This window comes from Daphnia magna, linkage group LG4 (assembly GCF_020631705.1).
Source record: "Daphnia magna isolate NIES linkage group LG4, ASM2063170v1.1, whole genome shotgun sequence".
Taxonomy (NCBI): Eukaryota; Metazoa; Arthropoda; class Branchiopoda; order Diplostraca; family Daphniidae; genus Daphnia; species Daphnia magna.
In genome coordinates this window covers 12303298-12319436 of record NC_059185.1, presented here as the reverse complement: position 1 = coordinate 12319436, position 16139 = coordinate 12303298, and the positions used below count along the sequence as shown (strand labels likewise).

General features: G+C 37.8%; 4 protein-coding genes and 1 long non-coding RNA gene across 5 annotated transcripts; 3 read left to right on the top strand and 2 right to left on the bottom strand.

Annotated features, from left to right (window-relative positions):
- Window positions 1–525: 525 nt before the first annotated feature.
- LOC116920276 (venom protease) lies at window positions 526–2826 on the bottom strand. The gene is made up of 7 exons (XM_032926446.2): window positions 2685–2826; window positions 2051–2605; window positions 1852–1973; window positions 1660–1786; window positions 1273–1551; window positions 1108–1198; window positions 526–1045 (listed from the first exon to the last, which is right to left on the bottom strand). The coding sequence occupies exons 1-7, from the start codon at window positions 2694–2696 to the stop codon at window positions 969–971; spliced, it is 1263 nt and encodes a 420-aa protein (XP_032782337.2). The 5' UTR covers window positions 2697–2826; the 3' UTR covers window positions 526–968.
- Window positions 938–4482, top strand: LOC116920440. The gene is made up of 5 exons (XR_004392635.2): window positions 938–1075; window positions 1871–2596; window positions 2690–3345; window positions 3409–4229; window positions 4349–4482. It is a non-coding gene; the product is annotated as an uncharacterized LOC116920440 (long non-coding RNA).
- A 412-nt stretch (window positions 4483–4894) lies between these two features.
- LOC116920328 (proclotting enzyme) lies at window positions 4895–7555 on the bottom strand. The gene is given in 11 exon segments (XM_045171762.1): window positions 4895–5070; window positions 5131–5215; window positions 5276–5413; window positions 5415–5483; window positions 5485–5562; window positions 5627–5756; window positions 5827–5951; window positions 6015–6094; window positions 6151–6476; window positions 6576–6722; window positions 6810–7555. Coding segments are annotated over 9 exon segments (888 nt in total). The 5' UTR covers window positions 6254–6476; window positions 6576–6722; window positions 6810–7555; the 3' UTR covers window positions 4895–4990.
- Window positions 7556–8031: 476 nt separating this feature from the next.
- On the top strand, window positions 8032–8928 carry LOC116920359 (ADP-ribosylation factor 4). The gene is made up of 3 exons (XM_032926579.2): window positions 8032–8153; window positions 8207–8469; window positions 8551–8928. Exons 1-3 carry the CDS (start codon window positions 8087–8089, stop codon window positions 8773–8775), a joined length of 555 nt encoding a protein of 184 aa, XP_032782470.2. The 5' UTR covers window positions 8032–8086; the 3' UTR covers window positions 8776–8928.
- A 1249-nt stretch (window positions 8929–10177) lies between these two features.
- LOC116920327 lies at window positions 10178–11077 on the top strand. Its single transcript, XM_032926541.2, has 2 exons — window positions 10178–10729; window positions 10806–11077. The coding sequence occupies exons 1-2, from the start codon at window positions 10178–10180 to the stop codon at window positions 10923–10925; spliced, it is 672 nt and encodes a 223-aa protein (XP_032782432.2). The 3' UTR covers window positions 10926–11077.
- The last annotated feature ends 5062 nt before the right edge of the window (window positions 11078–16139 follow it).

The window sequence follows — 16139 nt, the reverse complement described above, 5'->3', positions numbered from 1 at the left end:
AAGTGTAACTAGAAAAACGATTTGTCATTTTCATAAGGGTTTTTTGGAAATTTTCAGGAATTTAAAGTACCTTGCAAGTTTCGTCATTACTTAAAGATGATGAATCGCCAAGATCAATACTCTTTCATTCGACAGAGTAGAGCCATAAGGGTTTTTGTTTGCAACAACATTCAAAATTTATTTCTTCTTGTTTTTATTTTTTTATTTATAGGTTTATTCATGCTACAATGGATCAAATCACTCAAAAACACCTGAAAAAGCTCCAATCCATACTGGGCTCGGGCTCCTGAAAGAACCCACTTCGTGTCGTCACTTGAGATAGTCTAAACTCTGATCTCTGAACAATGGCGACCAAACACCCAAAATTTGGCAAGTATTCACCATGTGTCGAACGGAAACACTATTAAAGAATCGATAAATACATTGGTAAAAAATGTAAAATGTTTGTAGTTTAAAATCTTTACTGTTTTCTTTTAAATAATGTACAGAAAATTAAAATACTAACATAATAACAGTTAACAGATCTATTTGCTAAACCGTTTATTGAATGTTTCTAGAATATCAGAGATTGGCAACTCAGCTATAAAATGGGATAAACGTTGGAAACAGTGTAGTAGATAAGAATCTGTATCATTTAAGCCCCAATCCATTGAAATCTATATTAAAAGACAGTTGAGTAAAAGCCCTCCCTCCGAAATGTGGACAATCAGAAACGTGTAAAATGCGAAACTTCTGAATTAAAGAATTATATGAGAATGTGAAAATGGGATGATTCCATGGGGGTAAATATTGAATTAAAATAACATTTAAAAACTTTGCTCCGCGACATTGAATGCATCACGCTTCTTAAGTTGTTTGATGGATTTCTTTCGTGACCTAGAAGCTGTAAACGTAAACTTAATCGCGTCCATTTGTCATGTCGGAAATGGGATTGGAAGTGCTGAAAGCATCGTAGGGTTTCGACAGTTTTACATATTTGCTGCTATCCAGTCCAAGTATGTACTAACCCTCGCGTAAACTCCTGGATATTCCGTTACGCCACATTCTATAAAAGCAATCAAAGAATGTCGAGATGGTACGTTTTAATCTTTTTAATTTGTAGTATACCTTCGCCAAAGTTGACGACGCCAATCTGCACGAAACGACATTCTGACTTTGCTTCGCCATAGTCGACCACTAGAGGGCCTCCGCTGTCACCCTGTTTCCGTTACAAACAATCGAGTTTATTGGATTTCCAATTTATTTTTGCGTAGAGTTGAATCGAGGATTTACCTGACAAGTGTCTTTTTCACCTCCATAAGCGCAAAGCATAGTGTCGAGAATATCATCTTTTTCCCCATAGGTTGCCTGGCATTCTTTGTTGCTAACAACTGGAAGGACAGCGTGTCGTAGATATTCTGAATCTGGGCCTCCAGATTTGATGTATCCCCATCCCATTCCAATCGCTTCCATTCCGTCAGTAGCCAAACACGTCGGCGACAAGCAAATGGGTTGAATAGTGTCCGTATATTCCACAGGCGATTCAAGTGTCAAAATAGCGATATCGTTCTCCTACAGAAAGAAATTATTGAAGTACAACATTGAAGAACCAAAACAAATTAAGTTTGATTTGATGATTCAGATGAATTTAATAGATCCTTCTGGTGAAGAAGGACTTACAAGTGTCTGGGCGTTATAGTCTTCGTGAATTTTCATTCCTACGACGTTTCTTTTATCTTTGGAGTCACTTGCTGTTGGTCTAATCGTGTGCATTCCGAATCTGACATGGATGGCATGCGCAATTAAGCTAGAAAATAGGAAAAAAAATCTTGATAACATCGCTAATTCAACACGTAATTAAATTTTTCTTACGATTCTGTTTTATCTTTAGTAATGCAGTGGGCAGCTGTTAGGATTTTGGTCGGAGTAATCAAAGATCCGCCGCAAGAAGTATCGAGGTCTCCATTTTCCTCATCACCGGATGCAAGCGCCACCTAACGATCCAGTATTTTAATTCAAAATATTAACCATTAAATTAATCTTATGCACACAAAAAAAGATGACCATTTACCAAGAATGGGTATTGATTCGGAGTGGCTTCTTCACTTTCCGTCATTCTAAAAGTGGCATTCAACCTATCCATTCGAGACATTGCACGCAGTTCGTTGCTTAAACAGATAGAATCATCAGCAATAGCAGGTTGATCCCCATCATTCTTGGGACGAACAGCGACGTTTTTAACAGGGGCATACGCTACCGGAGTGTCAATTGGAGCGGCAAGGACAGGGACATCTTTGACAGGGGCATACGCTACCGGACTGGCAGCAGGAGCGACGTTGTTGAAGTGTACCTTAAAGCCCTTATCGTCAGCTGTGTAGGAAGCACGAACCTCCGTACCTTCTGGATTCAGGTAAACCCAAGAGCCAATCATGTGTCCATTAGCGTCACGAACGTTAGAAGCTGCCTGGCCGTAGTAGGCATAGCCAAAATTCGTTCGCCCTTGATCATCCTGACTGTTCCATTGTTGTAGCTGTTGTGAACGTGAGTTAATGGAAGGTAGGGCCGGATATTGGATACTCGCCGCTTGGACGTTGGTCACTGCCAACAACAGCAAAAGGTATACAGCCTAACAGTATAAACGATCACGTTTTATCTTTTGAAAAATGAGCGTTAAATTAATAGACTATTCAAATACAAAATTTTACCGCAGATTCCATTTGATGCTCGTACTCGGCGCGTGAAGATTCGACGAAGACTATGTCCAATTGTTTTGTCTTGGGCTTTTATATAGTCGAACAGGGAAGACTTGAAAGCTCTGGTGCTTCCTATCTTTGTCTTTAATGACCACGCCCGAAATCATTGTGACAATGACTTGGAGAGTACAAGCCGTGAATTTGAATGGGATAGCAACGAACATGAACGGGGAATCCCGGACAAACTGGATGCGAACCCCACAGGATCCACCTAAATGAATGCCAAAACACAATTGAAAACAATCAGCAAAGTTAGTAACCTGTCAACGTTTACCTAAAATGACCATCAACAAGAGGAATGAACTTTTTCATGGTCACGCAACTGAAAATAACAAGAGCCATGAAAGTGAACTGATATTCCTGTGTACGTGACTCGAAAATGCAAATTTTTTTACATCTCAATTGTACTGAGAAAAGGATTTCATTAATCACTATTGGTGAACGCAATTGAAATACAAGAAAAAACTTCAGGTTGGAAAACAAAATTTAAGGAATCAGATCAAACTGCCATATGTCGGTGGGAACGCAACCTTCAAATGGATTTTTCCGCTTCCTTCGATTCGGCAGCATTCCAGCAACAATGTCAAGTTCGCTAAGGCCCGAGATTAAAAAGGTAAAAGAAATTGTAAAATCAAACAATTATTTAAATCAGTAACCACCGAAATCACCGAAAAAGGTTGGTGCTGAAAGCGCATTGCCTTTTCTGAAAATAAAGAAGAGAACCACGAGAAGTGCATGATATTCCACTCACCATCATGGATGACGTGGCCGATTTTCCGATCAGTCCACCTCCCTAACTTGACCACAGTAACAGAAAATTAATTGTAAAGTAAAAATAGTTTTAATTAATTAACTTTGAGAAACGTCCAAGAGGAGAAATTCGGATGTGTTTAACTAACAAGTGCCTCACAAACAAGTTGCACATTTCACAACTGGTTTCATTACCTGTTCACATAGTAATGAAGAGTTACGGAACTAAAAGTATCCGTCGATAGCTCAGTTGGTAGAGCGGTGGACTGTAGTTTCGAGTAACTGAAGAAAAACAAAGAAAGTTGTTATACTTACGTGAAAAGATATCCATAGGTCGCTGGTTCAACTCCGGCTCGACGGAATATTTTTTTTTTTTTTTTTGTAACTGTAGCATCTTCTCTGCATAATTTTAAGACCATTAAATATCTCCGGCATGGATCACCCATAACTATCAAGAATTATAATTAAAATTAATTCATGTTTCAGTATTTTTATCGCCGTATTAATATATTTTCTGGTTAATGGATATACTTGGCTGAAAATACGAGCGATTATACATGGTGTGTTGAATGGCTGCCCGTAACACCCAGCTATCTTGGACGTGACGTGATCGACCGGAACTTGCCAGCTGTTACGAGGAAACCAAACGACAACACTCACCTATTTGATACTGGTCAGTTAATTCGTTTAATGAGATAATTCCATTCGGATGAACTGAAATTCAATCCATGCGAATCAAGTTTAAAGGTATAATAAATTGTTTAAGAGTAAATAAAAAATGCTATTGTAAATAATCAAATTAACCTTTTAGTGACACAACTTCCCATTTCGTTTCTAACTAAAAGAAATTACGTTGAAATTTCCAGGTCGATGGTGACGTAAACCACCATACATTCTACATGAAGATTTGGATAAATTTCTCTAGAGTTGAATAAAATAGCTAATCAACTTACTGAGCATTCAATTGTTAGTCCAACGCCCATGATGATTGTGAGCCACAGCAACAATATGCAACGTAACATATGCTTTCGTGAGCATTTATTTAAGTAGTAAGCCGTCAAGTAAATTAAAATTCATGCAGAAGATAGTAAACTAGAGATGGCGGTCTGAACTTGTGCTACAAGGAATGTAAGAAGAATATTTGCGAATACACGTCATCCCTGGGAAGATCACGACCGTTTCAAGCTTGTCTGTCCCACATAAAGTCTGACCTCGCAGACTAACAAACAAAAACCAGAAAGCTATTCCCTAAAGAGACCCATCCAATGGGTTGCCATCAATGGTGGCCAAAACACACATTGCGCACAACAAGCACATTTGATTAGAACAAGTCAAATATACAATTTCTCCAACACAAAATTTTAGTAATGCAAACTGATGACGGTAAACTAATGTATAGAAATAACGAGCAGTTTGCACTTTCTAAACAGCGAGGTTTATATTATTAAAACGCATGCCAAAAGAACAAAGATAGACGCCTTGACACCGTTTAACACAAAAACGCCCACTCACGATTTCAAATGTTTCTTAAGCCAGGGCAAAAATGACGTCAGCCTCGTATAAACTCCAGGAAATCGCCTTGCACATCCTGTCATACAAACCACCATACAATTGATATACAGTTATCAAAATCAAAATGATTACATACCACGACCAAAACTGACTATCCCAACCTGAACCCATGAGCATTCCAGATGTTCGGCTTCAATTACCAAAGGACCACCACTGTCATTCTACACGAAAAAAAAAAATCAGACTTAACTGACGAGCCCTCCTAATAAAATCTTAATTACCTGGCAAGCATCTTTGCCAGACAACCAGGTGCAAAGCATATGATCAGAGATTTTGCCTTTTTCCATATAACTCTTCCTGCATAATGAGTTGGAAATAATGCGGATCCCAACATGCCGGAGGAAATCGGAATTTTTCCCTCTTCTCTTGTGTACGTCCCCATCCCTGAGCAATGGCAATTCTGTTCAAATATTGGTCAGTAGAACCAATTTGGTGGCATGCAAACGGGAGAAATGGTTGATGTGAAAACCACAGGTGTCTCCATCGTCAGGATGGCGATGTCGTTAAACTGCACACAAAACATTCAAACACTAAATTGCAAATCCAAATAAAAATTTAATATCAAAAGTTACGTGGCTGATGGAATCAAATTCTTCGTGGACCATGACCCCAATCACTCGTTTCGTCACTTGGGCGTCGTTCATCGACTCGTTCATGAAGTGCATTCCAAGTAGCACAATAAACCTCTCCGGACCCAACACCCTTAATATAGAATTACGGGATTGAAACTCCATTACTCTAACAGTTACAGATAGAGAAATAAAACGTATACCTGTTAGTTTCAACATCATTCACGCAGTGGGCTGCCGTCAGGATTTGAGTCGAACTGATCAAAGATGCCCCACAGTACAGAGAATATTCGTCTGTCAGCACATCACTTCGTTTCATTAACGCTAACCTAATTGGTTAATAGGTTTACATGATGTACTTCTCTTCCACCGTATTTGAGAATAAATTTACCATAAATGGATACTGATTTTGAGTAGCTTCGTCAGCGCCAACCATTCTAGCATTTCTCCTTCCGTTTGACACACTTTCACCTAGTTACAAAGCCAAACAAATCAAAGCAAAATATAGACATGATCTGATCCTTTACCTTGGCTAAAGGGTACATCTCGCATTTGAAAAACGAATGCGAAGCTAAAACACGAGCACAGCAACACGGTTAACAAAAATGTAAATCGAACGATGTGACACATGCTGCCCAGCACCCGAAAGAAAATTCACGAAAATCAAATAAACGAACTGGCTACCAAATCCTCAATTTGAGGTTGAGGCCTATTCTGCACGACTCTCGGGCTGCGTGGAAACAATTTCAGTAGTTGTCTGTGCCCCCCACGCCGAAGTGATTGCATCATCCAGTGAAGCGTATGACCGCCATCCAAATCTACTAGTGGCCTTGTAGTTCAGCCACAGCGTCATCTGCAACAAAAGGGAAAGGAGAATCCAAATTATCGTGAACACTTTTACTGGTTTTCAGTTTTCACACCTACATTAACTTTTTGTTCATTTATTACCAACCTGCTGAAGGAGTCGAAGGAGACTATAAAATTGTCTGCCAAATGCATGAAAACAATTTGAAACGTGCTTAAGAATTGATCAAGTCACGATGCATAAGACCTTCAAGTTTTGAGAGAACGAAAATCAGTTTCTAGTTTCTAATGGGTACTACAATGTCAAAACCGACAATCAAATTCGTAATACAACTCTAGAATAAGAAGATTATGCAACAATGTTGCACGAATGAAAGCATACCATCTAACTCTTGAATCGCCTCTGCTGTTAATTAAGAATGAGGGCATCCAAATCTAAACAAAGATAGCGACCATGTGAGAGAACACCACATCTGAACTCATCTGAGAATGGCCGTCGACTGAGAAAATTGATAAAATGTTTTTTATTTCGTAAATTCTTACTCTTCCTTAAAATAATGCTCACCCTACCTCAAGTCTGCCAGCAACAGAGAAAAATCAAATAGAGAGGCAGGGGAAGCATGCAATTGCCACCGTCATTTGCATGTTTTTCTATTAGAATGTTTCATTATAATCTATCGCACCATTCCTCCAAGAACAAATCGATAAAGTTAAAGGCACTATTTATTTAGTCCTATAATTTCTTATCCTCTTCCACTGTTCTGACTTCACATTGATCCTTGGAAAAATAATGCAATTATGTTTCACTATAATAATAATACCTTGTTTACTACGCCATAAATTCATCCGTCGATAGCTCAGTTGGTAGAGCGGTGGACTGTAGTATCGAATAACAATGAAAGAGAAAATTGTTACAATTACCTGATAAAGATATCCATAGGTCGCTGGTTCAACTCCGGCTCGACGGATTAAGTTTTTTAACATTTTATTTCTTACCGTACTATTTGTTCTGTTTCATCCGCTAAATTTGAGTTTCAATATTCTTTAAATCCCGATCCATTTCAAACTTTCCTCGTCCAGCGTTCCCCTTTCCGTTACGAAACGTACTGGCGTGATTATATTTTAAAGACATTTCTTTAAACTGAATGCTGATTTTAAAAAATACCACGCCAACTCCATCGTTCGGGGCAACTCGTTTTAATATCTTTCACTTTGTTCAAGCGACAGAGTTCACGATACTCAGATTAAGCTTCGGATACCTGGCGATTGCGTTCGTGAATTTTCTATTCCACACGTAGTTACTAAAGACACTACGAAAGTTAATGGTACATCAAAAGGCCTTCAGATAATGCTGGCATTTAAAGCGAAACCATAATGCGGAGATTTTACCAAGAACAAGATTTTATTTCGCTAACAAGAAGGAATATGATATTTCTGTGATAACATTTACCTGATAATGATTACGTAAAATAATTTGTACTTTGAATCCTGCACGTCCGGCACACAAACGGAAGATGATGTCATTAGCTAAAGCGACTTTATCTCATTTGAGGGGGACAGGCAACAAACGACGGACGCATCCTTATTGATAACGATGTTTGGAAGAGAATTCCAAACTGCAATTTCAATGTCACCACATTTTAAATTATTAGCTTCATTATGGGAACGACCGTCTCGAATCTCTTCTCTCGATTTTCCAGGAAAAAGCAAATGCGAATCGTTATGAGTAAGGAATTCATTCTGTTACTTATGTTTCAATCTGCACAATTAAATTTTTAGTTGGACATCCATCGTCTGGCAAGACGACAATCCTCTACCATCTGAAAAGCGGGAAAGTCGTGACCACCATCCCAACCACTGGCTTCAATTTGGAAACTCTGGAACACAAAAACATTCGCATCGACGTCTGGGACATTGGAGGTGGCGATAAAATACGTGCTCTATGGCCACATTATCTCCGTGATGCTCAAGGTATCATTTTTGTTGTCGATAGCAAAGACACGGAGATATTATACGAAGTTTGGGGCGACCTAAAATTAATGGTACGTTTGAAAACAATACTTTTTAAATAATTCAAGCTGAGACGTTGGATATTTAATTGCATGGTTGTTTCTTGTTAATAGTTACAAGACGAAGGCTTGCGCAATGTGCCGATTCTGTTGTACGCCAATAAACAAGATTTGGCCGAATCCATGAGTGTTCGCGAGCTGGCGGATAAGTTAGACGTTAACCTACACTTAGCCGGTAGACGATGGCATATCCAATCGGCATCGGCTTTACAAGGTAATGGACTTCGAGCTGGATTCCTTTGGCTGGTTAACGAGCTTAGCAAATCAGCAATCGTCTAGTAGTTGAGTTTCAGCTTCGTTGTCTATCTTAACAAACAACAACACGAAGGAATAAGAAATTATATTTATAATTGTTTAGGCCGTACTGTGATGTAACTGAATGTGTGTACGGTATCATACTTATATCTCAAAATATACAGAAAAATAAGAAAATAATTCAAATTGACAAAACCAAACGTCCGGGGGTGATAACAATTACGTAAAAACACACTATTTTAGAATGACGTTGCAACAGATCCGTTTTCAGAAAACAGACACTGCAATTTCCTTCCTGATTACGCGTAAAATTTTATGGCTGGATTTGTAACAACAGAAACACAACACAAGTTCGAACTGTGTTGTTTCACAACACCACTTTTAAACTGCTGTAGCTACCAGTTACATAGCCATTGAATGTTTGCCTCCCCTAAAAATGACCTGTCCTATCTTCCCCCAGGTGTAGAATTACAATATTTAAAAAAAGAAAGTTAAAAATAGCCAGGGGGAGAAAGAAATTCCATTATGGCCGCCGGATGCACATCCTTCCTCTGAGAATTTCTAAACGATTTTCAAATCCCCCCTTCCCCCTCTTCCTGAGAAAGGGTACACACACAAAAATGAAACAAAAGAACACAAAAACTAAATGCCAACGGCAAAGATGTGAGTGCTTCAAGGATTGCAATGGATTAAAAGTTTGAAAAACAAATTTGTGCAGCAAGTTGCAAACGGAATCCTAGGCTTCAATAACACAACAGAAATGATACTTACACATAAAATCGATGACTGTTCAACAAGTAAAGACAGTTGCTTGTTTGATCCATGCAATACAGAGAGCCCATCTAAAGGTTATTAACCGCATTTCTATGAAAAACTATTTAACTTGTAACTTCCACGGAACATGACTCACCTCGTTCACATCTGGTTTCACAACCTACACGATCGATTTTGGCGCAAATGCAATTAACAGATGCGTATACGTCATCAATGAAAGAAGCCACAACAAATATAATTTGACGTGTCAATTGCTTGTAGGGAATTAAAGGACTGCGATACCTCGGAACGAAGTCCAGATGTGTAAGCGTTCGTAAATAATACACAAGTACTATTTAAAACCCATGAATTTTTTTCTGTTCTAGTTTTGTAGGTTGCAGACCCACAACGATGAAGTCAACTCGCATCGTCCTCTTCGCAATAATCCACGTTCTTGCTTACTGTCACCTGTCTTTGGGACAGTCGTCAGGTAACTGGAACTTTGCTTTCAATTTCGCCGGTTACAAGAGACAAAACGGTGAATTCCTTTTAAAAGGAATGCCCGAAAAAAGGCAAGGATAATTTTGAAAAAACAGGTAAATATGCAAATAAATTCATTCTTAAATAATTAAGCATCGATTCACAAACCATCTTCTTATAAACGACAGTTAAGATGATTGATGCAGCTCTTCAAAAGGATGCACTCGAAATGCCAACGACCAACAGGGACAAAACTCACGTCCAGTGTGTCAAAGACCCTGTAATGGGCAACGTCGTTAATTTTACAATCTACAAGAACGGTGACAATGATTACACGGGTAATACTGACCGCCAACGAATGGAAATGAAGGGCAAAGAAGAGGGTAAAAAAGGAAATACTTTCCTTTACGCTTGGTGGTTTAAAATCGATCCCAACATGAAGAACACGGACGAATTCTATCACATCTTTCAAATCAAAACTGGTGGTACCAAAGCCATGACCAAATTCCCGCTGGCTACGTTGACATTGACGAATAAAGACAAATTTCACGTGCAGCCAAATTATTTGAATAAGTATGGAGAAAAAGCTTACAAGTTGCTAGGTCTTCAGCAAGTCAAAGGTAAATGGATCCAGGTGTTTGTCGAAGCGGCTTTCAAGAAAAAATCGGAGGGTGGATACATCCGCGTGACGATGAAAGACGAGAAGGGCAAAGACCTGATAAGATCGAAAACAATCGAGCACGAAGTAATTAGCAGCTATACACAAATTGATTCAATAATTTTTTAATACCGACTCCATAAATTTCATTCTTTTTTGGTAGATGTGGTGGGATAATGCCAATTTCAGGCCAAAATGGGGCCTGTATCGAAAAAAATCGCCTGGTTATCAGCCATCTGACTGGCAGCTGTTCCAAAATGTTCAAATTTGGAAGAAAAACTAAAAAAACATATGCCAAACTACTGCAGAATTAGCAATTCTTCAAGTTGTTGAACGTTTTGTGTGGAGTTTACCAGCAGTTGTACTTTGTGCTCGGCATTTTGCAAGCGGTGTAGGGTATCTAAAATCAAGAAAATATAAGAATATTGCATCTAATAATGTTCACGTTTCTGTTACAATGCCTGTTTCGAACGATGGGGGACAAAAGGTTTGTCTTTCAAAGGCCTAACGGTTCGTTATGTCTTTACATTTCATTATGGTTTCACTGATAATTCAAATGCAAAACGAAAAATGCATTCAATTCTGAAAAAACAACAAAAAAAACAGTTGAATATTGGAAAAATTTACATTTGTTTATGTAAACGAGTTACCTGAAGTAGGCCATCATGGAATATCTTTTCTTCATCATTTACCGCCCAATTTTTTGGCATTTCTTCAGTTACGTTCTTGTTGTCAATAGTTCTGTCTGATATTTAATCAACTGCACACATACTTTCCTTTTTTGGCCATTGATAGAAGGCATTGCACAACAACCGCAATTCTCTTTTTCTTTGAAACTGGTTTTGTGCAACGTAACAGCTAAGAACCTTGTGTTCGTAAAAATCATCGCAAACAACACCCGGGAAATTCACAAAGAACAATTGTCTGACAAAAAGTTTTACCCGCCGAGCAGATGGTTAGAATTTCTGGAGCATTCTATCCGGGAATAGATACGACTTAGGGGATCGACGACCTATGGCTCCCCTCCACTGTTGAAATTAACAAAAGATGTGGGGAGGTTGAAGCTAGTACGTTAAACTATGTACACCCCTAGAGGGAAATAACTGTAAAAATAAGTACAAGGCCTCCTATTTGTTCTCTTCATGCATTTTACCTTGAACGAAATGCAGCCATCGTCATTGCTAAGCAATCGCTCAGCTATTTTTTAACGGCCTCGATCTATATTGGAAAACAAAATTAAGTCGGTCAGTGACCATTCGATGACCTTCAATAGTTTAAATATACCTTCGTTCCCATTGGGAAATCCCAATTATTTCCAAAGTATTTACTTACCTGGAACAGTCCTTTATTTGACATGGGCGCTGAAAATAAGCTTAGAAAAAAAAAACTATCTCTTCTTTTGCTTTTCTCTGGCCTTGCTGGGAGCTATAAAATGTAGCCCACTCGGAGTATTTTTCGTCAGTCTTCATCCAGCAGTTCATCGAGTAAGATGTTCGGTGGGCTCCTGGAAAAAAGGCTGGGCCAGTGTAGAGTAACGGTTAACTTTTAAAATCTTTTTGTGTGTTTTCCGTTAGTAGATGGAGTGGATGCAAGTAAATATGATATCCACTCGATCGACTATGAGAAACACACAAAAAGGTCTCTGCTCTTATTACAGTGGTAATAACAGTGGTTGCGGCAACAAGAGCCGCGCATTCGTTCCAGTTGGAAATTCGATGCTTAAGTTTCTCGTGACATACGAGACGAGAAATACTTACTTGAAACCCAAATGTTAAATTGTTTTACCATATGGGATGTGGGAGACAGCACATCAGATGTTGCAATCTGAAACTTGATTATCCTTTACATCAATGAAGGGAGAAAGAAGGCAATTTAATTGCATAAATTCAACTTTATATTTCACCTCCTTTTGCTGTGAACAACGGATGAAATATGTCAGCTTTAGCTTTGACGAAGACCTTTCCTGAAAAATTTTAACAATTTATGAAAAACATGCACGTATCAATAAGGAACATAATACCACCACAGACTAAAAACGTGCGACGATTTGCTGTCTGTTAGCTTCTTGTCTAAAAAAGAGAAATTGGTTAGCTACTTCTTTGAAGCAGATTTTTTACCTTATGTCAGCTTCTTCATTGAAGAAGACGTTAACACGCCAAAGTATTCAGGAATGGGATGTTGACCCACAAAGCGACAGCAGAATCTATAAAATGAGAAAGCAACATGAAAATGAGCATTAAAAAAGGGAATTTTATGTTTACGCTCGGGTATCATACAGGGTGAAATTGGAAAAAACAAAGTCTGGAAATCCTTCTAAACAAATCTCTTACTTGTGTAATGGTGGGAAAAAAGTTATTTGGCTCAGTCTATAGATCAACGATGTTAAATAAATGGTTTCTACAAAAGGTGTGCTAATAAAATTATACCATCTGGAGCTTACTTTTCAGTTTCTCCATGAATTCCAGCTATGGTACAATAGGGATGACGGTGCAAAACATCGATCATGGTTGTTACATCAGTAACATGTTAACGACATCGGGTTCAAGAAAAAAATACCTGGATGATAGAATGCTTTTGATCTGTGGTCAAAAAGCATTTGAAAGGGATTCCTTTCTTGAAAAATATTCTGGTCAGCCTGTAAAAAAAAAACGAAAAATGTCAAGTAGATTTCCACTTGCAGATGCAGGGAGGGACGGAAAAAAGAAAAAAATACCACTCAAATTGAAGCTCTAAGTGAGACTTCTGAAAAAAGAAAAATGTCAAGTTGATTTCCACTTACAGATTGCTTCTGTGAAACGAAAAATTTTAAGTAGATTTCCACTTGCAGATGCAGGGAGGGACGGAAAAAAGAAAAAATACCACTCAAATTGAAGCTCTAAGAGTCAAACGGTTATTGTCACTAACTTGCATTCCCACTATCGCCTTACTATGTCCATCAACAATTCCATGAACACATCCCCATCTAAAAAATTATGTTTTATTGAGTTGAATAAAATGCCAAATTACAATCTATATATTTACCCATCTCTAAGTGAGACTTCTGTGAAATGAAAAATGTTAAGTAGATTTCCACTTGCAGATGCAGGGAGGGACGGAAAAAAGAAAAAAATACCACTCAAATTGAAGCTCTAAGTGAGACTTCTGTAAAACGAAAAATGTCAAGTAGATTTCCACCAACAGATGGCGAAAGATAAGATCCACGGTGCCAACACCAGTTATCTTCATGGCTGTTACATCAGCAACGCGCTTACATTTGAGAAGTTGGACTCAAAAAGAATGTGTTTTAGGATCACTACGTCAGTGAACTACCTGGCGTTTGGGGTGATAAAAATACCTTGTTGATAGAATGTTTCTGTCTTTGTAAAAAAGAAAAAATGTCAGGTGGATTTCTACCTGCAGATTGCTGTTTTAAAGGCAAGACCTACGGTGCTAACACCGGTCTTCATGGCTGTTCCATCTGCAACATGTTTGCATTTGCAAAACACACAAAAAAAAACGATTACCTTGTTGACAGAATGCTTCTGACTTGCAGTCAAAAAGCTTTAGGGGGGTGGGGGAATTGCTTTTTGACAAATATTCTGTCCAGTCTATAAAGCAAAACAAATTGATTTCAGCAAGCAATATTCAATTATTTTGAAAAATAACAATCACGGATCCAAAACCAGTCATGGCTGTTTCATCAGTGACAGGTTTACATTTTGCGGGGCTCAATTAAGGAATCTTAGTATGGTGGGGAAAAGGGAGGTTGGGCGATGGTGGAGCAAAACTTTTCCCACCTTTCCATTTCATGATGAATTCCAGTTATGGACGATAAGATTCACGGTGCCAATGCCGGTCATGGTTGTTACATCAGCAACATTTTTTTGCGAACAATTATGATTTCAAGGGAATGCGTTTTAAGAAAACGCCCGTGAACGACACGGCATTGAAGACAAAGAAAAAATACCTGGATGATAGAATGTTTTCGATCTACGATCGAAAAGGGATTTTTGTAAAATATTCTGCCCAATCTAAAAAGCAAATCAAGTTTAGTTTTGAATAAAAACAAACATGGTTGCTGAAACCAATCATCTCCATGGCTGTTACGTCAGCAACACGCCTCCATTTGAGAAGTAAATTTGACTTCAAGAGAATATGTTTTTAAGATGTCTATATCAGTGGACGATATGGTGTGTAGAATAAAATACCTGGGTGATAGAATGTTTTTGACTTGGTTCGAGTCAAAAGTGAAATGAAACATATTCTGGTCATTCTGTAAAAAGAAAAAAGGAAATTTGCAAAACTTTTCCATGTGTTTTTGAAGCCTTAAATATAGCAGCTTTTTTTTTAAAGGGACGATGGAATGTTATTCTTCGTGTCTTAACGTTTTGGGTGGAAAGAAAAAATGGTTCGTTTCTCTGCAATCCATTTGAGGATTGCAGTTTTTGGTTTTGATTGAGTCGTTCAATTTTTGAGGAGCGACAAAAGGTAACTGACAATTATGTAAGAAAGTTTTTTCTTTTTTGAAAGAAAACCAATGACTGCGTTCCAAAATTTTGAGGGACTGTTCCCTCTTCATCTTTGAAATATCAGCCCTCTTTTATTCTTATATCGTTCTACCGGGTTTAATTAGGGAAGGGATCAAATCTTATACTGGGAATCGACATTTGTAAATTTAAAAAGGGTATTCTGAGCAAATTAATCCTCTTTGCTGTTGAAAACAGGGAAACGTTTCTTTAAACGTTTGCAATTGTGAACCCTCAATAATCAATGCAGAAAACTTCAATGATTTAAGAATCATTAAGTTTCCAACGTTTTTCGTAATTTATTTCACGAGTCCGGTACGTTCACTGGAACAGAAAACGATAAAGCGAAAACAAAAATTCACGGCACCTCTAACGGGAAAATATTTTTTTTTCCTATGACGTGCACATGTCGAGATATAAACTATTTACGACCAGAACTTCATGGAACATCAAAAACGGCAACAAAGCATTTAAGTTTAATTTATGTACATAAATTACTTTCTCTCGTAGCATAGAATCCTCACAATACAAGCAAACGCAAAATCATTTCTAACTACTCAACATATTGTCATAATATTTGTTCAAGTAATCGACAGAGATCCATTCAAACAAAAAAAGGCCCCAAAGGTCCAAAAAAAAAAACAAAAAAAAAAAAAAAAAAATTTTTAAAAAAAAAAAAAATTTTTTAAATTTTCTTTTTTTTTTTTTTTTTTTTACGCTTCATTGAACAACATTAACTATCATTAAGCGGATGACAGTTTTGACGATTACACTTACACACCAATGTCCGTCTGCTGGATCCAAATGAAAGTTCAATAAAAACAAGTTTATGATGGATCTTTACATCTATCAGTTCTGTTATGATTTATATTTGAAAGTTATGGTTTTGTAATACAAAAATTTGTGTTGTGGTACTGACTGACTTTGTTACTGAGCCGTGTAGAAGAAAAAATAGTTTTAGAACAGCAAATTTTCTCTTTTCTTTTAACTAA